The sequence below is a fragment of the Pongo pygmaeus genome, chromosome 9, assembly GCF_028885625.2.
Source record: "Pongo pygmaeus isolate AG05252 chromosome 9, NHGRI_mPonPyg2-v2.0_pri, whole genome shotgun sequence".
Classification (NCBI taxonomy): Eukaryota; Metazoa; Chordata; class Mammalia; order Primates; family Hominidae; genus Pongo; species Pongo pygmaeus.
The window spans coordinates 115,927,108-115,950,004 of record NC_072382.2 but is presented as its reverse complement, the minus strand read 5'-3'; the positions used below and the strand labels follow the sequence as shown (position 1 = coordinate 115,950,004).

Genomic DNA, 22,897 nt, shown 5'->3' with positions numbered 1-22,897 from the left:
CGTATTATTTAAGCCTCTCTGAGCCTGTGATTCCGCATCAGTGATGCAGACAGTGAAGCCAGCCCCCCTTAGTGGTGTCCTGATGACTATATTGGACCATACATAAAAAGCAACAGTGCTGGGCACAGACCACGCTCTGAATAATAGTCCTCAAAGATCAGACTCTATCCTTCCCCTCCAATTTCTAGAATAGTTTTTAAGAGGCAAAAGATCTTCATCTTTAATCCCTTCTTCAGACACAGTAGGTATTTAATACATTGTTACTGAATAAGCTACTAAATAAAGTGGAGGAATTCTTGTCTACTGGTGAGGGACAGAAACTGCAGGCCTCTAAAAATAACAGTAGCAAGCAGCTACCACTTATGCATACATCAGTCCTCCTTCCCAGGGCTTAGGGCTTCACATGTATGATTTTTTTTTCTTTCTTTTTTCTTGAGACAGAGTCTTGCTCTGTCCCCCAGGCTGGAGTGCAGTGGCGTGATCTCTGCTCACTGCAAGCTCCGCCTCCCAGGTTCACACCATTCTCCTGCCTCAGCCTCCCAAGTAGCTGGGACTACAGGCGCCCGCCACCACGCCCGGCTAATTTTTTGTATTTTTAGTAGAGACAGGGTTTCACCGTGTTAGCCAGGATGGTCCTGATCTCCTGACCTCATGATCCGCCCGTCTCGGCCTCCCAAAGTGCTGGGATTACAGGTGTGAGCCACCGCGCCCGGCCCCACATGTATGGTTTTATGTAGTTCTTACAGCAACCATTATGATTATTAATCATAGTTTACAAATGTGAAAAACTAAGGCTGAGAAAAACACAGACCATCAATGCAAGATCAGAATCTTAGACTGTCCTTGGAACCACAGAACCCCCCAAACAGCACTTTTCTTGCCCAATTCCTACACCCTACCTTTGAGAGAAGCAAGGAAACGAAGCCATTTGTCCCATATGAAGCAAGTCCATAGCAGAGCCAGGCTAAGAACCTAGTTCTCCTTCTCCTAATTCATTATTGCTTCCAAACGCCATGCTGCCTCCACATCCCCAATGGTAATTTGCAATCACATTTCCGCTAGGGTGGGAGGCCGGGGAAGGGCAAGGTCTGTGTCCCGCCCACTGCCCAGCGGCATCCATGGCCGGCTTCCCCATCCCAGGGCCCAGCATCCATGTCCGGCATCCCCGTCCCGGGGCCCAGCGGCATCCATGTCCGGCATCCCCATCCCGGGGCCCAGCGGCATCCATGTCTGGCATCCCTGTCCCTGGGCCCAGCGACATCCACGTCCGGCATCCCCATTCCGGGGCCCAGCATCCATGTCTGGCATCCCGGTCCCAGGTCCCAGCATACATGTCCAACATCCCTATCCCAGGACCCAGCATCCATGTCTGGCATCGAGAAACACTCAAGATGTCTGTGGCGGAAATGAACTTCAGCCCTTTCTAATCCAAACCTGCCTTGCTTAAATTCTCCTTCTCCAATCCCAAAAGAGCCAAACACCATTGATCCCCTCAAATCACTGTCCAGGGCAGTGATGCTTCATATAAAATGTGCTGGGGTGATGAAAGGGCAGAGCACAAAGGACTTTCAGGGCAGTGAAGCGGCTATTCTGTATGATACGAAAATGGTGGATGTGTGTCCTTACACGTCTGTCCAAATCCACAGACTGTACACCACCAGGAGTGAACCCTCATGTGAACCGTGGGCCCTGGGTGACAATGATGTGCCAGCGTAGGCTCACCGATTGTAACAAATGTACCACCCGTGTGGCGTGGGATGTTGATGTGGGGGAGGCTGTGCACTTGGGTGTGAGGACAGGGGGTACAATGGGAACCCTATACTTTCCATTCCATTTTGCTATAAGCTAAACCTGCTCTTAAAAAAATGAAATGTATTAATTTAAAAAATAGTATTGGGGGCCCCTCCAGAAGGTGGCCAGAGGGGCCCTGGGAGCCACTAGGGTGAACAATGGAGAGAAAGAATGGCTGGTCTGGGCCAGCAGGAGACGGCTGGGTTGTTCCTCCCTACTCTACAGCAAGCAGCTCCATCCAGCACAGCCGAGAGCCCTGTGCTTGGAAAATAAAACTCTATATTAGGCATCAAACATGCCTTTATAGTAACAGCATGAAATTAGGTCAAGAGTAAATCTATGCTGGGGCACTGACTGTACAAACAGCAGCACATGACCCTCCTCCCAAAGTGCCTATGACGTTCCGCGGCCGTTCTTGAGCCTGAGCTTTCTCGTGTTAAATTCCTTGGCACAGAATGTGAAATGCTATACAAATCACCTCTGATATTTATAAAAGTCAAATGCTATTATGTTTTCAATGGGGAGGTCACAGCAAACCACATGGAGTCTGCCTGTCCCTCTGATGACTCACTGTCCTGTCCTCCCCGACACCCTCCACCTTGGAGAGAGGTTTGAGGCTCGTTTGGATTTTTTTTTTTTTTTCATGTAAAGTTTAGGTAGATTAAGTTATTTGTCATCATCTGGCCCCCTCCCAGCTCCTCTGGGACCAGCCACTGGGAGGCTGTTCTTGAGAGGAGGAACTAGAACAGTTGCCAGTTTTCCTATCATTATAGGACTCCTTGGTGCCCAGCACTGTCCCTGGTGCCAAGCTCAGGGCAGGAGGGGGCAAGGCCAGCAGCTATCCTGAGGGAAGGAGCGTTGCTGCTCACCCTTTTAAATCCTCTGCCTTCTGCACTCCAGCCTGGGTGACAGAGCGAGACTCTGTCTCAAAAATAATAATTAAAATAAAATAAATCCTCTGCCTTGCCTGCTACTCCCACCCCACCCCCGCCCCCACAGTGATCACCCACCACAGAAAATTCTCCAAACAAGGACTTCATTTTCTACTCTGAAGTTCAGAGCCAGGGACTGTCCATGAAGCTTCCTTCAAATATTATTAACATACCAGGAGAGAGGGGCCAGTGCAAGCAGGCAGCCAACACCAAGGTTGGAGATACAGTTCTGCACCTCCAAAGGGGGAGGCCACACAGTGCAAAGAGAGAGAGAGAAACAGAGAGTGGGGGGGAAGACAGAGTATATGCCTCCTAGACTCCTTTACACTGAAACGAAGAGGACCCCTTGGGTGGGGTTCCCTCCAATGCCCACTCCCTGCTAGAAGGGAAGGGCAGAGTCTGCAGCATGGACCCTCAGCTGCCAGAGGTATGCTGTTTCTGGATTGCAAGACTCTTGCAGCCAACACACAGTGGATGAGAACCAGCATCTCAACATTTGCATCTGGTTGAGTGGCTTCCCCTGTGACGCAGTAATGTGGAAACTAAGCAACTTTTTCTAGGCCAGTAAAAGAAAGTACTTATTTTGTAGTCACAGTGGAGAGAACCTTGGGCTGAACTCGTGGGCCCTAATCCTAGTTTGGAGTGCGTGTTCTTAACTGACCCCCTTTTTCAAATAGGGACTTTGATCCATTGATCCGCACATGAGAGCTGATGCCCAGGCCCCCACAGGGAGGGAAGACAATGCTAAAATGTGGGCTCTGGGATACAGAAGCCCAAGGCACACATTCAAGTCCTGCCCCAGATTTGTCTTCCTTAACCTTTCTGGGACTCAGTTTCCTTTGGCAAAGATTAGGGAGGAAAAAAGGTCTATATTTTTGGACTATAGTGAAGACTTAATAAAATAATAACTCAAAAGTATCCAAAAGAGTACAGCTATTGAATTATCTGTATCCAAGGCAAGTTCAACCTACATGCTCATTTCCTTCACAACACCGTAACCTTCAGGAAGGCAGGGCCCAATTTCTGTTCACTATTATGTATTAAGTCCACAAAGCACCTAGCATACAGTAGGTACTTAAAAACTCAGAAAATGAGGAAATGAAGGAACTACAGGATAAGCCAGCTACACAGGCTATTCTGACAGCAGACTTGAGTCACTAACCTGGCAGACCTTGCAGGGCAGGCTGAGGGCTGGAGGACAGAGCTGAATTCCTCCAGGGTAAGTCTAGGGTCTAGTTCAACCTAGTACCCTGGGCCTGTAGAGGGTGCCCTTAAGCTTCCCAGCCTCAGAACTTCTAAACCTAGGAATGACCTTAGCTATCTTTGTCTGCTTCTTTGCCTCTTTTTTCTTACTGGGGAAAAGGTAGGATGAGGTGGAAGGTTCTATTTGAGTAAGTCAAGAGACAGGGAATACCCAGGTTCCTGGTGATAGCAGACATGGTTCAGGACCCTACCAGGAACCCAAAATTCCTGAGCCTTTGAGGGCACCAGTCACTGAAGCCTCCTCTAAGATGTGGAAGGGCACAGGCCTGGTGCTCCTGGAGGCTGGTACACCTGCTTAGTCTCAATTCCAGTTTTGCGGCCTGTCTGGCCTGGGTTTACACATCACCTGTTTAGATACCAACAGGGACTGGTTCCTTTGGGAAGCTTTGGGCATTCCAGACCTCAGGGCCTTAAGATCTACCAAATCTGCTCCCTGAGATTGCTCAAAGTGTGGAGCTTCAATCTGCCCTCACTTCTTTTCTTTCAACTGCACTGAGAGGGCCCCAGTGGCTGTTAACTCAGTGGGCACATTGCAAATGTCCTCTTGGCCAGAGGACATAGTCAGGGATTCTGGAAGACCTCACCATGGCCTTGCAAAGCAGGTGTATACTGTTCCTGTTCCTCCAACACCATCCTCACGGACTTGGCCCCGTCACCTACCCAGCGGGGGAAATACGTGCTCTCAGAGGCCTCTGAGGAAGACCAGGATGATGCGATGAGAGAAACTGGCACCTCCATTTCCTGAGCACTTACTCCATGTGAGGCCTATATTGAGATTATCCAATCTGTGATGGGGCTGGAATTGGAATCTAGATAGTCTGACACCAGATCCCAAGTTCTGGGTCACTGTGCACCAAATACCCTGCACTTGACACTCTGACTTTAGGCTTCATGGGGTTCCTCTTCCCTGCAATCCACGTGACAAACCTGCACCACTCTGTTAGGGCTCAAACTTTCCTAGGAAGTAATGTCCTCTAGAGATCATCCCATCCACTTCCCTGCCTTCAGGCTGGACTCTTGTCCCTAGGCAGTCATTTGCCCATCCCCCTTTCCTGCTCCCTGACTCCCTCAGTCTCTCTGGCCAGGCCCACACAGACCAGCCCTGGCCCCAACTCCCCCATGTTCAGATTACAAATAGGTGGCTGCTCTGGGTCCCCTACAGATGGACTGAAAGAGTTGAAGGTTCCTACAGGTCACCCTCATGGCCTCTTCACTCAGACCTCCCATTTTCTCCCGAGGGCATGCTGAAGACTGCCCGGCCTCCTACCCTGGAGCTCAGCAGCCAAATTATCTCACTGCCCTCTAATTAACACCACCGGATCCTGTCTGTTGCCCCCAGGCCTGTTCAAGTCCCAAATGGGGATGTACAGTGGCTTGAACAACATTATGATTTGTAAAACCCACTCCTAATTAGTTTGACTTTGAATAAAGAGGGTAATTATTTTTAAATTTATTAACTGCTGCCTGGCCAGAGAAGTTTCCAGATCAAATGACATGGAGAAGCTATTTCTGCTCAGTGATGCAGCAATTTATATTACTGATCGGTCATTAAAACCTCTGGCACAAAACCACTTGTGTTTCCTGAGCCAAGATAGTGTCCGTGTGTCAAATTTCAAACCCAGAGTATAAATTAAGCCATTAATGGTATTTATCAGTTTATCTGGACTTAAAGAACTACTTACTAATTTAAGACATTCCTGATATAGAAGCCAGGTGGTGCACTGGGTGTTCATGTGGGTGTGCACGTGCGTGTATGTGTGTTTTCTCACTTTTATTTTACTGAACAGTGTAAAAAAAATTCTGATGTGTAAATGAAGTACAAGCATCTCGGGAACTGCCTAGCTGTTAATTCCTCACTGCTCTGCAACCCAAACATTTTGGAAGCAGCAGTGTTTTGCAATATGTATTTGTCATAATATAAAAGGTGTAAAATGATCTCTGTTTATCTCCTCAAAGCCTTCGTTGTACCAAAACAGAAAACTGAATGTGACAACAAAGCCTGAGCCCAGCCCAACCGTAAGCATGGCCTCCTAGAACACCAGCTTGAGCCCGTCAAGATCTTGAGGGCAGGGGGCAAGGAGGGGTCACACACGCCAAGACAGAAATCCAGGTCAAATAGGATCAAAAGGGTGAGATGTGAACATGCCATTCTCTTGGATAGGCTGGAAATGGAAACAGTTTACATTAAATTCATTTTCCAGTTTCAAGAATACCTGTACAACACCATAACCACCTGCCCCATGCAAAGCCACACGGGAGCTCCATGAACTCCCACATGGCAGCCTTGGATATGAAACTCATCTGATTCAGGCAAACTGTATCCTACTATTGGAGGAGGATGTGCACATCAGGGTGTTGGGGCTTCTTAGTGCAATGGGGCACAGGGTTCCAAAAGAGCTCTTCCCAGGCAGGGCCATGACCTCAATGACCTCTAAACAGGATCACTCTGAACCATTCAGCCTACAGACTCCTGGACAACACTCAGTCAATGCGGAGGCAGCCAGGGAGTAGTAGAAAGAACACTTGAGTTGGAATTGGGTCAAGTTCCAGTTCTCCACTTCCTAGTGGGTAGTGTCTAGGCCCCCATGGTCTCATCTGTTAAATGGGTGTAATCGAGGAAAGTGTTTTATAAACTAAGGTAGCAAAAATATCAAGTGGCATTGGCATTATTTTTACTGTCCCAGGGTCTCCATTCCTTCTCTTTTCCAGAGCTCTTCCCTACCTACTCTCCCGTTGGCTTCCCAACGGTACCTGGTCTCCCACCTGGCTTTTCCCACTCCAACAGCTTTAGTGACATTTTCAGCGCTCCCTGTCATCAGGCAACTCCCTTCCTCCTGGGACCCCTTTCCTGGAACAGAGAGGGCAAATAGATTTCAGATTGTATTCTCTCATTGATTATTAGGGGAACTGAAAATCCACCTGAGTTCAGCAGAAAGTAGCGCTATGAGTGATGAATGAACTCTGCCACATGTCAGAAAGAGTCACCACGGTCACACAGGACCCCTCTTTGCCAGCCCTATCCTGAGGGTAAAACTGCTGTCGTATCTCCCCTCGGCACTGAGCACAACACCTGCCCCACACAAGGAAGTGGCTCTTCCCTGCTGGGGGAGCTCGCCCACAGCTCACACTAAGGCTGGCAGGGAGCCCTTCTCAAAGCATCCACCTTGGTCTCTCACCCCTAATTTAGATTCATTTTCTCCATTCTCCATCCTTTCAAGAGCTAGTTTACTCAATCTTTATTGAGCACACCACATGTGGCCTATTGAGCAAGCCACATTTTACCTCAACATCAGCAGGGGGCACTCGGTAGCTGACCTCTCCCTCCTCCAGCCAAGGAGCCCCATCCACAAGATCTCTGGGGGAAAAACAAAAGGCCCAGACCACCACATTCAGACCTTCAGCTTCTTTCAAGAACAGGGCATGTGCCTGAGTTGGTCACCATCATATCCCCAGCGGGTGCCAGGCACACAGAGGGTGCTCCATACGTCTGGGGTCCGCCCAGGAACAACCTCCACAGCTGCTCATCCCTCGGGGACTCAGCTCGCTCCCCTGCCCCTGGCTGAGAGGGCAGCTTGCTCCCTGCTGCTGCAAATTTAATCTGGATGGACAGAATTAAGCTGCTTGGCAAAGCTGGCTCACAGCTCATTCCCCCAGATTAGAATACTCTCAGAGTGGGATTCTCAGTTACATGTGGTCTAGCAATAAGAAAATGGCTGGGACCCTGGGAGACCCAGTTCTCCCCCTTGCTTTCATGACAACCACCTCTGGAACCCTGGGCAAAATAACCTAGCCAGGTCACTTTCTCTATAACTGAGCTAGGGAGATGCTGACTGGAATGACAGCTCACCCGTAAAGCTTCCCTCCCATCATGACAGGGCAAGGCCCCTCCAGACCAAAGCTCGAGATGCCAGTCAGGAGGCATATTTTCCACTCAGAAAAGGCAAGGACAAGAACGCTGAAATATTGACGACAATAATCTTAACAGCAGCTGGCTGGTGTTCTTCCTTCTTCCACTTCAGTCCCCTGTGGTAGCTTGTTTCCAAAGATGGCTGCCATCAATTCCTCCTTCCCTATAGGTTTCTGTCACTTCCCTACTGAGAAGGAGAGTCCAGCCTTCCACCGCCTTCAATCTGGGGCTGACCTATGACTATCTGATTGATGAAATATGGTAGAAGTAATGCTGTGTACTTCCAGCCTAGCTTTTAAGAGGGCTGGCAGTTCCTGTGTCCTGACTCCTAGAAACCTGAGCTGTCACACAACAAGTCCAGGTTACTCTGCTGAAGAGAGAAGCCATGCAAAGGAACACCGAGACTCAGATAACTGAGTGAAGGAGCCATCTTGGACATCCAGCCCAGTCTAGTCTTCAGATGACACCAGCTCCAGCCATTACCTGATGGAAACCACATGAGACCCCAAGTGAAAACCACCCAGCTGAGCCCGGTTACCCAAAGAACTGTCGGAGACAATAACACTTTATTGTTTTAAGCTACTATTGGAGTTGTTTGTTACATGACAACACTCTCTATGGTCAATCCTCAACACAAGAGCCAGAATAATCTTTTAAACACATAAATCAAGTCATGTCATTCTCCCAGTCAAAACCCTCCAAAGGACTACTTTTCCCCCTTCTCTATAAATGCACATCTGTGTGTGTATATGTATTATATCTCAGTAAAGCTACGTATGTGTGTGTGTATGTGTGTGCATGCATGTGTGTGTACAGTCAAATGTCACTTAGTGATAAGGATATGTTCTGAGAAATGTTTCATTAGACAATTTTGTCTTAAATAGGGCACAGGGAGCCAAAAGAGCCCTGCCCATGACGAGGCAGTGAGCTAAATGATCCTGGGCCTTTTAGCCCATGGACAACACTCAGTCAATGTGCAGGCAGCTGGGGAGTCGTGGAAAGAGCACGTGAGTTGGGTCAAGTTCCTGCTCTCCACTTCCTAGTGGGTAGCTTCTAGGCTACATCCTAGAGCACACTTACATAAGCCTAGATGGTACGGCCTTCTACACACCTAGGCTATATGGGACAGCCAATTGTTCCTAGGGTACAAACCTTTACAGCATGCTACTGTACTAAACACTGCAGGCAATTATAACACAGTGGTAAGTATTTACATATCTAAACACATCTAAATGTAGAAAAGGTACAGTAAAAATATGGTATTATAATCTTATGAGCCACTGTCATATATGCAATCCATTGTTGACCAAAATGTCATTATATGGTATAATATAGTTTGGATGTTTGTCCTGCCCAAATCTCATGTTGAACTGTAATCCCCAATGCTGGAGGTGGGGCCTGGTGGGAGCTGATTGGATCATGGGGGTGGGTTTCTCCTGAATGGTTTGGCACCATCCTCTTGGTGCTATTCTCATGACAATGAGTGAGTTCTCTTAGATAACTGGTCATTTAAAAGTGTGCAGCTGCTTCCCCCTCACCCAACTCTCTCTCTCTAGCTCCTGCTCTGGCCATGTGACATGCCTGCACCCCCTTTGCCTTCCACCATGATTGTAAGCTTCCTGAGGCCTCCCCAGAGCCTGAGCAGATGCCAGCATCATGCTTCCTGGAAAGCCTGCAGAACTGTGAGCCAATTAAACCTCTTTGTAAATTACCCAGTCTCATGCATTTCTTTACAGCAATGCAAGAACGGCTTAATACACGGCACATCACTCTGTTTGTGTGTGTATGTATACATATGTGTGTATATATATGTGTGTGTGTGTGTGTGTGTGTGTATATATGAGAGAGAGGTGGCATGAGTGATGCCAGTGACTCTTCCTGATACTGGCAGAGCTCATTTATATACATGTACACACCCATGCCGCTTTTCAGAGACCTAATACACATACCATACAATATAAAATCCATGTCTTTTAAAGTGAACAGTTCAACTAATACATAGAATGGTCCCCGACTTAGGATTTTTCAACTTTATAATTGTGGGAAACCATCACAGTTTTGAAGTAATGTACAGGATATAATAAATTTCATGAGCTCTTCAATACTTTTATATTAGATGATTTTGCCCGACTGCTGGCTAATGTAAGTGTTCTGAGCACATTTAAGGTAGGCTAGGCTAAGCTACAAGTTCAGTAGGTTAGTTGTATTAAATGCATTTTCAATTTATTATCTTTTCAACTTATGCTGGGTTTATCAGGACACAGTCCCATTGTAAGTCGAGCAGCCTCAGTATTCAAAGCTGTGCAGTCATCACCACGATCAATTTTAGAACATTTTCATCACTCCATGAAGAAACTCCAGCTCCATCGGCAGTCACTCTCAATTTCCTCACAATTTCCCCAGCCCCTGGCACCTACTAATTTACTTTCTGTCTCTATAGATTTGCCTGTTCTAGATATTTCACATGAACAGAATTATTTTGCATCTGGCTTCTTTCATGGAGCATGTTCAAGTTCATCTGTGTTGTAGTATATATCAGTACATCATTCCTTTTTAGGGTCAAATAGTATACCATGGTATGAATATACCACACTTTGTTTATCCATTCATCAGTTGATAGACATTGGGTTGTTTCCATTTTTTGGCTATTATGAATAATGCTGCTATAAACATTCATGTACAGGTTCTTGTGTGAACATATCTTCTCAGTTCTCTTGGCTGTATACCTAAGAGAAGAACTGCTGCATCGTATGACAATTCTGTGTTTAACTTTTTTTTTTTTTGAGATGGAGTCTCACTCTGACGCCAGGCTGGAGTGCAGTGGTGCAATCTCAGCTCACTGCAACTTCCGACTCCCTGGTTCAAGTGATTCTCCTGCCTCAGCATCCCAAGTAGCTGGGATTACAAGCACATGCCACCATGCCCAGCTAATTTTTGTATTTTTTTAGTAGAGACGGGGTTTCACCATGTTGGCCAGGATGGTCTCGATCTCCTGACCTCGTGATCTGCCTGCCTCAACTAACCTCTTGAGGAATCACCAGAATGTTTTCCAAAGTGACTGCACCATTTTACACTCCCACCAGCATAGTATGAAAGTTCTGGTTTTTCCACGTCTTTGATAACACTTGTAACTATCTGTATTTTTTATTGTAGCCACATTGTAGTGGGTGTGAAGCAGTATCTCACTGTGGTTTTGATTTGCATCTCCCTGACGGTGAATGCAGTTGAGCATCTTCTTCATGTGCTCATTGGCTATTTGTCTATCTTTGGAGACATGTCTGTTCAGAACTTTTGCCCATTATTTAATTTGATTATTTGTTTATGTTTTTTGAATTATAAGACCTCTTTCTATTTCTAGCTATAAGTTCCTCATCAAATATATGATTTGCAAATATTTTGTCACCCTCCAAAGGACTCTTAGCACATGCAGAATAAAACCCAAATCTTTTACCAGGGCTGAGAGACTTGACAGATCCTGTCCTCATCCCTCACCACTCTCTACATGTCACTCCCAGCTCTCTGGCCACCACTGCTCTGCGTGCGGGTCCTTAAACTTGTCAGGCTTGATCCAGCCTCAGGGCTTCTGCAAGTGCTCACTCCCTTTGCTTAGACATTCTTCCCAGAAATTTTTGAGTGGCTCACTCCTTCACTTTTTAAGACTCTGCCCAGATACCACCTTCTTGCAGAGGCCTTCCCTAACCATTCTATCCACAACATTTCTCCCTAAATATCCACAATATTTCTTTTCTCTCTATTATTCTGTACTCCTTATCCTTTTCTAGTAGCACTTAATATGTATAAGCAGACATGATATCGTACATTTATTTGCTGATTCTGTCTCCCAGCTAGAAGCTCAGTTCCATGAGAGGCAGCAATGTCGTCTGTCTCGTGCACTACTACATCTTAAATGCCTAAACAGTGCCAGGCACATTGTAGAAACTCAATAAATATCTATTACATTAAATATACCTACTACTATTTATTGAGTGCTTACTATGAGCCAAACACTCCATGAAATACTTCAAATAAAATACCTTATTTCATCCCCACAACAACCCTAATGCTATGAGGTAGACACTAATATTACTCCACTTTTCTAATAGATGAGAAATCTAAATTAAGAGAGTTTAAATAATTTATCCATGGCCCCACAAATAGGAAGTGGCAGAGTCAGGATTAAACCCATGCAGTCTCAGCTCTGAACTATATGGCTCTACCACGCCTGTCCCCACTACCAACTCCAGCAAGTCACTTTCCCTCCTTTCAGCCTCAGTTTCCTCATCTATGACATAAGAGTAGCTTCCTACCTTACCTTACAGGGTCACTGAGAGATTGGCCAGATGGGATCACGTAAAGCAGTGGTCCCCAACCTTTTTGGCACCAGGGACCAGTTTTATGGAAGAAAACCTTTTCACATACAGCAGGGTACACGGGGGTGGTCCTGGGATGATTTAAGCACATTACATTTACATTTATTGTACATTTATTGTACATTAAAGTACATTTATCGTGTACTTTATTTCTATTATTATATTATAATATATAATGAACTAATTATACAACTCACCATAATGTAGAATTAGTGGGAGCCCTGAGCTTGTTTTCCTGCAACTAGATGGTCCCATCTGGGAGTGACGAGAGACAGTGACAGATCATCAGGCATTAGATTCTCATAAGAAGCGTGCAACCTAAACCCCTTGCATGCACAGTTCACAATAGGGTCTGTGCTCCTATGAGAATCTAATGCTGCTGCTGCTGCTCTGACACGAGGAGGAGCTCAGGTGGTAAAGCGAGCAATGAGGAAGAGCTGTAAATACAGATGAAGTTTCACTTGCTCGCCCACCGCTTGCCTCTTGCCACGCAGCCTGGTTCCTAACAGACCACCACAGACACCAGTCCGTGATCCCAGGGTTGGGGACCCCTGACATAAAGCACTGACAACAGTGCCTGCCTCACTGTGAGTGTTAAGTGTGAGCTGCTGTGATGATGTGATGACAACGACTCTGATCACAATAATCAGATGACTTTGGTGCGGTGAAATCAATCCCTTTGAAATCAAATAAAGCTCTATCATTGTGAGTTAATATTGTTCAAATGCATCCTGCGTACACGCTGATTTTAGACAATGTCTCAGCTCTCGCAGAGGGAGGACCAGCCAACTGTGGCCACACGAGGGTTTCAGTTTCATCAGATGGGTGTGAGAGATTTCCTGACCAAGGGAAGAAGATGTTTTGATGACATCACAGACTAAGGCCTCAACAAGAGCATACTAGATACCTCCAAGAAAATGAGATCTCGGTGGCCGGTTAGAGACAGATCTTGGCCTAATCTAGGACAGCCATTCTCATGGGGCCATGTCATACTTGTAAACTTCTGCTGGGCCAGCCACACAGACAAGAGTAGCTGAATGTGGCAGAAGCCCATCCTACTCACAGCTCCCCCAGGAAATTACTGGATGTCACATTTGCTAAAAAGAGGTTGCCACCCAGACAGTTCATGTCCATGTGCAACCAACACTGTGGAAAACCTGGAGAATAAGAATCCAAGTCAACTCACCAGTATGGGTCTGCCTGTGTGTCTCCAGGGCATCCTCCTTCGAAAACTGTGCACCGCACTGATCACAGACAAAGGCTTTGGCACCCGCTGAAAGAAAGGAGAGGCAGTTACCACTACAGCAATAGTCCACTGGTGAGCGGGGAGGTCCTGGGCCACAACTGTGCAGGTAGACACTAGGGGAGGGGGCTGGACACCTGCAAAAATCCTGAGTGAGGGATCATCCATGGCTCAGACCCTCCTCCAAGAGGTGAGCACTCACCCAACTGAATTCTGAATGCCCTTGTCTAGGGCTCTTCTAGAGAGAAGGAGAAACAAAATCAGAACAATCAAGATAAACAGAAATGGGTTCCAAGTTAGATACCTCAAGAAGAAGGAGGATCTGAAGACCTAGCTCCAGGTGATGGGAGGACAGGAGAAAAATGATACCAACACAGGGAAATGTGCCCTGTTGCCTAAACTGCACTTTATGGGAAGGTAAGAATTGCTGACATACCTCAACCTGGATGTCCATGGGGACCTCTGACTCAGTGTGTCCAAAACTAAACTCATCATCTGTCCCCCAACTGTCACCTGCATCTGACCATTTAAAACCCCCGAATGGCTCCCCAGTGCCTGGAGCACAAGGTCCAAACTCCTTACTGTGTCTCACAAAGCACTTCTGGGGGTGCTCCTCTTTCCTGCTTTGTCTCTCACACCTCACTCTTGCTCTCTTTTCTCCAGCTACACTGAACCACGCGGGCTGCCTGGAGGAACCGTGTTCTTCCTCATTGCTAGGCCCATGCACATTCTTCTGCATGTCCTCTGCCTCTGACATTCTCCCCACGCTTCTCTGGCTGCTATGGTGCAGTTGGAGCTCCTGTTCATCCTTCACGCATCAACTTCAATACCCGGGCCCCCGAGTGTAGATGAGGCAATGCTCCTTTATGCTCCCATAGCACCTGGTATGTTCCAGCTCTCGGCCCTTGCTGTGCTCCATTCTAAATGCCTATGGCCCTGTCTTTCTCTCTCACCACACTGTAAGCTCCCTGGAGAAGGGACCGTGTCATCCTGTGCACAGCTGCATCTGCCTGACACACAGTGGAAACCTATTACTATACATATTTGTGGAATAAATAAAATTAATTCAGTGCAACTCAATTTAATAAACTTTCTCAGAACTGTTATTTAGAAGGCTTACAGTGATAATGCCACCATGTCAAGATGAAACAGAACTTTTTATCATTGGCTAATAGTCTTCATGGTTCTACTATATTATCTGATCCAGGGGTCAGCTGTTACAAGCCTTGGCATTTTTCCTTCAAGATGTCTGGTAGATGCACTCTTCCACTGCACTGGGTGCAGTGATTCCTCTGCAATCACCACCCCATTCAGGCCCTTGCTGCGTCACACTCAGAACACTGTAAGACGCAAGGTGGTTTCCACACCACCAGCCACCCGCAATCTACTCAACAGATGCAGGTTCCTCTACAGCCACTTGATTCCTCAAGCTTTCTTACTCAAGAAGATACAATGCCTCCCAATGTGTACTGACTCTAAATTCCTCTACTTGGCTTCAAGGCCTTCCATAACCTGTTCCGGTTAGCCACCCACTTCCATAGGTAAGCTGTCCTCACCAGCCCTCTCTGGGCACCGCTTGACCTTCCCAGCGTCTCTGTGCTTGAGCAATGCTCAGTCCCATTCCTCCATCTGTTCAAATCCCACTTAGGCCAGAGTTTGTGGACATCAAGCACTCCAGTCCCTTACTCTTCTGTCCTTTCCAATCTACCACTGCACCCTGTTCCTTTCAACACGTCTTAGCACTTTGTTGTTGTTGTCATTGTTTTTGAGATAGGGTCTCTGTCTGTCACCAAGGCTGGACTGCAGTGGTGCAATCATAGCTTATGGCAGCCTCAACCTCCTAGGTTCAAGTGATCCTCCCACCTCAGCCTCCTGAGTAGCTGGGACTACAGGTGCATGCCACCATGCCTAATTCTGTTTTTTTGTTTATTTTATTTTATTTATTTATTTTAAAGAGATGAGGTCTCACTGTGTTTCCCAAGTTGCTCTTGAGCTCCTGGGCTCAAGCAATCCTCCCACCTTGGTCTCCCAAAGTGCTGGGGGATTCCAGGTGTGAGCCACTCTGTCTGGTCATCTTAGCTCTTCTTTAAATATGTCTGTGTTTTAGTTTTGTACTGGAGCCTCGTACGAGCCAGAACTACTTTTTATACAAATTTGTAGCCCACAGTGCTGTTTTCAAATCACCTCAGATTTCTTGAGGCTTGACTATATGCCAAGCATGATGCTAAATGCTTAATATGTATGGTTTGTCCCAACAACCACCATTTATAGTACATGCTATCATTACCTCCATGTAGCAGATGAGTAAATTCAAGCTCAGAGAGGTTAAGCACTTTGCCCAATGCCACACAGTGGTTAACATAGCAAAGGTGAATTCAAACACAGGCAGCCTGATTTCAGAGCCTGATTTCAGAGTAATCCCCATACCCTTCGGCCTCCTAGGGTTCCATCTGCAAAGATGTTTCGTGGATAAGACTCCATGGGTGGGGTCTGAGCTCCCATCTCTGAATGAAAATTCAATTTACCTATTTTACACATCAGGGCTTTGGGGTTGGAAAAATGACTCCACTACTTTTCTAGAAATTTGAAAACCTCTGCCTTGGAGAATCAGCACATACTGAAGGAACGTAACTCCAAATACAAGCTGTACCAGCACAGACTTCAATACCAATGAATGCTTCTTGCAGTGAAGAATATGAGGACCCTAGAGGAGGTCTAGAATGTGGGGTCCTCTGGGGGTATCGACTTCCTCTATCTCACTGACACCTATCTTCCTACTGATGAGCAGGATATAGTCTAGTAGGTGCTCAATAAATGTGAGTCGACTGGCCGGATAAGTGGGTGATAAAGTACCCCAGGGAAGATATGAACTTGCTTTTCCTGAAGAGCTTTAAAAATAAATATTGTCATTTGCCTTAGGTGGCTGGGGTTGAATTTCACCTGGAGGCAGGGAGAATCCCATGGTGACCTCTGGGTGTCCCTTGAAGCCACAGGGCGTCCTCAGGCCAAGTACCTGGTACACGGCTTAAAGAGGTTTGAAGAAAGAGCCAAGAAAACTTCTAGCCCCCAGTGACAGCAAAGCAGTCACAACGTGTGTTCACAGGGGTAGCAGCCAAGACTACCTTTCATCCATTTACACTGGAAATGCAGAAAGCACCTCCAAGAGCAGAGTGGGCCTGGATGGGAAAGCTGGGGCTGGATGAAGTCACAGCTCTCTCACAATTAGAAACTGCCCCCAGTCCCAAATCATTAGCCATCAATGATTTTCTGTGGATCTGTAAGGAATATGATTTTAATTGTATTTCTTTCTTGGCTTTTATCCGCTCTCACAGCTCCCTAAAGGAGAAAGGGGAAGCAAAGGCCTGAGGAGGGAAGCACCAGCTGGGAAGGGGAGGGCACCCCAATCGGCGAGAAGCCCACCATGCCACAGGCTTCCAAGGGATGTGGTGCAGAGGGTTCTTAGAAAACAGCCATCACTGTGGGCTAGGGAGCTTCTCGCTTTAATGACTGAGAAGCAGAGAGAAAGGAAGGAGGCCAGGTAGGAAATAAAGGGCCGGATGTGTACCATCAGACAAGTGCAGAGGAAGATGAAGACAGATAAGCACACATGATCTAGTAAAGGCGGCTGCCTCGGCCCAAGCCTGACCACATCTGCTTGCCTTCAAAGTCCCGCCACTCCACCCCCACCTCGCTGAAGTCACGACACTGAGCTAAGCATGTGAAAGCCCCTGTCCTCAGTGACTCTGGGCCAGGTCCCTCCTTACACGTGGATAACACAAACGTCAGCTCCCATTGCTAGCCCCCACTCACGAAGCCCCAGTACTCCCACGCCCACCCGGACAGGCTCTGACTTCCCCCCAACTCTCCAGGGTGAGAGCAAACACAGGCAGTTCCATGGACACATGAGTGGAGCACAGCGAGACAGACAAAATCCTCTCTCCCGAGGAGGTTTGTGCCTTTAAATTGTCTCTATAATGGCTGGCTCAGAGGCAGAAATATTTGGCAGCCCTGAAATTAAAAGTGATAAATTTCCTCGCCAAGCTTTGATCGATAATAGAGGCCTCATCTGTTAATCAATAAGACAGTCTCTGCCTGTTTACTGTGCATATGTTGTTCACTGCTGCCTTCAGTATGATGTCAGGTTTGCATTCAAAGCAACTCAAGTGTGTATAAACCACATGGCTATTCCCAAAATGCATTACGGTGACATCATGCAGCCACTAATACATTTATAAAGCATCAATGGGAGGGGGTGAAGGGGGAGGGAAGAAGGTCACGCCAGCTGAACACAGCGGGTGCGCATGGACCTAGCAGCAGCATTTACGCCCACAAAATTTCCTGGGGCTCAACCTGGGGTAGGGAGAACTCCAGGGACACAGCTCTGGGATGGCCATGACTTGCCATATCCTTCCTACACATGGGGGCTGGTTTTTGAACGTCCAGTAACTATATGCCGAGAAGTGGATGACAGGAAATAAACAAAAGAGATGAAATCCCTGCCCTCAGGGAGCTTATGTTCAAGAGGGGAGGGCAGATTTTTAAAGAGCAAGTAAATATAAAACAGGCCAGGTGGTGATAAGTGATAAGTGATTACAATGGCTCACACCTGTAATCCCAGCACTTTGGGAGGCCGGGATGGGTCGATCACTTGAGCTCAGGAGTTCAAGACCAGGCTGGCCAACATGGTGAAACCCCATCTCTACTAAAAATACAAAAATTGGCCAGGTACAGTGGCTGATTTTAAATACCAGCTACTCAGGAAGCTGAGGCAGGAGAATAGCTTGAGCCTGGAAGGCACAGGTTGCAGTGAGCTGAGATCACACCATTGCACTCCAGCCTGGGAAACAGGAGTGAAACCCTGTCTCAAAACAACAACAACAAGAACAACAAAGCATTGAGTAAAGATAAACAGAGAGTGCCAGGGGCTGTTCTTTTACACAGGGTAGTCAGGGAGGATCTCGCTGATGCGCTGACATCTGCATAGAGCAAGGCTACCACATGAGAACATCCACGCCAGGCAAGGGAAGAGGAGCAAGGAGGCCAGCAGCATGGGATGGAGTGACATGGAGGTGGGAGATGCGGGGATGGGGGAAGTTAAGGGATAGATTGCGGGAAAGAAATTAAATAGCAGAGGGAGAATAGCAGAAGATAAACGGCGCTAGACCCTTGCTATCCACAGCAATCACAGATCCAAGCAAACCGAGGACAATAGCAGGATCTAGAGGTGCAGGCACGAGATCCCATGCTTAACTTGGCCACTCACAGCTGTGGGCATCACACTAGTCATCACACCTTGATGAACTGATTTCCCGATCTGTAAAACGGGCATAAGCCTATCTGTCTGCCTCCCTGAGGCTGCTGTGAGGAGCAAACAGGATAATAGACATGAATGAATACAAAACTCCTTGTCAATCACAAAACACTCTGTGAATAGCAGAGGTCCTTGGTGCCATTTATACCTCAGGAGGCAGTGCAGTGTGGTTAAGAGTTCAACATTTGGGTCAGACAGATCAGAGGTCAAATCCCAGGCAAGCTAGTCACCAGCTGTGACCCTCAGCAAGCTGCCAGTCTCAGGGAGCCTGTCGCCTCAGCTGTAAAATGGAAGCAGTAAGGGGAAGTCCCTTGGAGAGTTGCGACAAGGTGGGGAAAGTGCTCCACCCCACAGCTGGTGGGTAGATACACAGAACCAGTAAGTTGCAGCTACCATCTTCTCCAGTCACTTTTCCTTTAAAGAAAGAGCTCCCTTCATGCAATTAAAGTATGACTGATTTTACTGGAATTAGATGTACAGTTATTTGGGGGCCATTTATCTTGTGTAAAGTGAGTCTCACATTCATAAAGACATACTGTACCACACGTGCACATACATGAACACACACACGCACACCCCACCTTGTTCCTCTAATTTAAAGATGAGTGATTGTTTTGTTGAGGGGAGCAGAAAAATCTGCCATCGAACCAATATGTCAGTATCAGCAGCTATTCACCAACCTGGCTCTGAAATCTTCTCTGGACAAGCCCCTGGAGCCCCATTCAACTGTCCTGTATTTGGGGCTCTCTTCCATCTTCCCAGTGGACTGTAAGCTCTGTGAGAGCAGGTTCCCACCTGTCTTGGGCTTTACCATATCCCCAATGCCCTGCACCATGCCTGGCATACAGTCTGTGCCCACTAAATGCTTGTTAAAGAAAGACCCAGGCAGGTTCCTGGGTGCAGAACTCACCTGGGAAGGGCGCAATGGCCACTCAGGGCACTGCCAAGCTGTCTGTCCCCTAGGGGGTGGCAGAGTCCCTATTCTGCACACTCCGTTCTCTACTACCCCCTATTTAAAACTCAAGGACATGGTCTCTGGCTAGGTCTCAGGTAGTTGAGAGGAAAAGGGAGGAAAGGTTAGGAAGTGGGGCTGTCTGCTTCCTCTGGTATGAGACCTCCCTCTCATCAGCATGTCTGCTCCCAACCCAGTCCAACGCTCACTGTGGCCGCCAACAAAAAACCCTTCCCTCCGCTACAGTCAGTGAGCCTCCTGCCCCCAGGCAGTGATCTGCCGAGTGACTACTCCCTACGCCAGGCACTGAGTTTATCTGAGATTCCCGGTACCCAGTTGTGAAAGAGACAGGCAGACATCCTTGGCCCCTGCCAGTCTCCCAGGGACCCTGCAGATGAGGGCTTCAGGATGTTCTAAGCACCACCCTGCAGGGAGCTCCCTGACCATTTTGGGTTCTCCAGACCCCTACTCTTCTCCCCTTTTTCCCTGACTTCCCGACACCTCCAGAAGGTTGGGGATAAAGGAAGGAGGAAGGTTCAAAGCCAGCTAAAGTTTGGTGGAAAGACAGGACGCACATGCCAGAGGCGGGACTGAGGCCTCCGTGTGTGGGAGCAGCTCTCCCTCTGTGCCAAGGATCACCCCAACTCACAGGAATCAAAGGAAGGAACAGCCAGCAGGGCACTTTCAAAAACATAAAGCTTTCTCTAAATGCCCAGGATCCCAATGACAATAAAGCTGAAATCCAGTGGAAGCCATGACAAGCTCCCTGCAGCTGCCCTCTCCCCCTTGTCAAAGAGCCTCCCTCCCTACCTGCCCTAACCAGAAATGAGGCTGAGGGGGTCCCGGCATCCAGGAAGGAAGCAGAAGACACTGAATGCAATCAGATATGGGGTGGTGTCTCTCTGAAGGAAATAAGGCAGAAGCCAATGAGGGAAGAAAAAAAAAATCCAAATCCCTCCCTCTCCAAAGCCTCTCCCACCCCCATGCTAATAATAAGAAGGGGGAAAAAAAAGAACCACTGAAAAAACACCTAATGTTTGCCAGCAACTAATGTTGAGTGGTGTGTCCTTTTTTTCAAAATTCCTTGAGATTTTAAAATAAACATCTTGAATGTTCTGATGAGATCTGCACGCCTGCTTACATAAGGAAGTACAGAGTGTACCAAAACAGCAGACCCAAAAAAAGCATAAGCTGTCAGAACAATGAGTACAGACGCAGGGCATTTTACAACAGGCCACGGTGTACAGTTTTATTTACAGTACCTCTTATCAGACGGAGAACAGCACACTGGCTGCCAATTCCAAAGGCCGGCACTGTGTGTTCTTTCCCTCAAGGAGATGTGTACTCCCAGAGAGGAGCTTGAAGGCTCTCTCTCTCTCTCTCTCTCTCTCTCTAGCTCTCGCTCTTGCTCTTTCTCCTTTATCAACAAAACAAAAAGCTGATCCAGAACCAGAGTTTCTGGAAGGTACACAGATTCAGGGAAGAGGGAAAAGGGAAAGCAGGTGAGCAAATGCTGGCTGAAAGGAAAACAACCAGCCCCATCGATAGGTCCAGGATATGGTTCAAGGGTAGCTGTGGTTGACAAGGCTGTGGGGAAAGATCCTCAGAGTTCGGCCTCACTCACTACAGGATGGGAGGGTGAATGAACTAAAGATACACGACCCCACATAAATATAGGATGGAGAAAGACATCAGGAAATTCTCCTGGGCTGAGCAACAGAACAACGGGAGTCAACTGGGATTGAGGACAGGTGGTTTTTAGATCTCCAAAAGCCAGTATCCCACCAGTGACCTGGCAAATAACTGACACCTCTTGTGTGGCTAAATATCCACTCTGCAGAAGAGGAAACCCTGGACTGGGTCAGGAGGAAATGCTGAGACATCTCTATGGCTGAGGGAACATTTCTTATCCTACCTAATAAATGTGACGCTACTAGGAAGCTGCATGGTGCCCTTGTCTCTTACTGGGATCCTGCAGTCCCTCTCTCAAGTCCCACAGGAAGCACGCAGGTCTACCTTGTCCCTTATTCCTGCAACTCAATTCTCAGCCAGAGTGGCTTGGAAAGCTCTTTTGTTACCCCTTTTAGCACCAGCGGGTAATCCAACAGGCTTAGAAACACTGTCCACAGCCAGAACACACACATGCACTCAATATTAAGCTGCACAGTAAGGGAGTGAAGAGCACGCTCTCTGGAATCAAACTCTGGTTCAAGTCCCAGTCCTACCATGTCTAGCTACCACCCTGGAGAAGTGAATTATCTCTTCTGGGCCTGTTTTCTTACCTAGAAAACTGGGCTCAGAGTGTTTATGCCACAGGGTTGGTTGAGGGATGATTAATTTAAATAATATATGTAAAGTGTTTAATACCCTGTCTGGTATACAGTAACTGCCCAATAAATGCTAGTTGTCATTAACACCAACATCATCACTGACATCAGGAGATAAAATAATAGCAATGTATAAGACACACACAAACATCAAATGCATGCAAGAGATATATCACGCGATTTAAAATATTCTTACCTCTCCAGCCAAAACACACCAGTAAAGATGGGGTCAGATCATTCTTCCCCAGGAGGAGATCAAGGAAATGACACCCCTACCGTCTGCTCCCATCATCACTCATGGCCAGTGTTTAATGGTATTATCACCCTGCTACTGCCTACCCAGAAGGGAACCAGGGAACGCAAACCAGTTTGAGATGATTTATGCTTTTAAAAATACATGAGTGAATTATTTTAAATAAAATGCAAGTAGGATAGTAAATTTGTTGCAGATTTTTTAAAAATACAGGCCAGGTGCAACAGCTCGTGCCTGTAACCCCAGCCTGGGCGACAGAGTGATACTCTGTCTCCAAAAAAAATACAAATATTCCTAAAGTCTAAGAGTAGTGACTCAGGGGTTCACCTTACCATTGCTTCTAATCTCTTTCTTCTCCTGGCAACTTCTATGACTGAGCAATCATGGTATTGTGGTAGTCAGCACAAGGGCACAAAATCTCTCTTACTACAGGAATGTCAGTCCCTGCTGTGATGAACCAGACTTCCTTCCAGACATGCCTTGCCAAGTGAGAGATCTCTCGGAGGTTAACGGTCAGGCCCCCTCAAAATGAAGTCCCAGGCTGGGTG

The 22,897-nt window shown here is 47.2% G+C and overlaps 1 protein-coding gene across 1 annotated transcript in view; it reads right to left on the bottom strand.

Annotated features, from left to right (window-relative positions):
- Positions 1 to 22,897, bottom strand: part of ZBTB16 (zinc finger and BTB domain containing 16) — a 195,701-nt gene that overhangs the window by 55,181 nt on the left and 117,623 nt on the right. Inside the window, exon 4 of the mRNA XM_054441490.2 lies at positions 13,450 to 13,536. Coding sequence (XP_054297465.1) covers positions 13,450 to 13,536 — 87 coding nt within the window. The remainder of the gene's footprint in view (positions 1 to 13,449; positions 13,537 to 22,897) is intronic.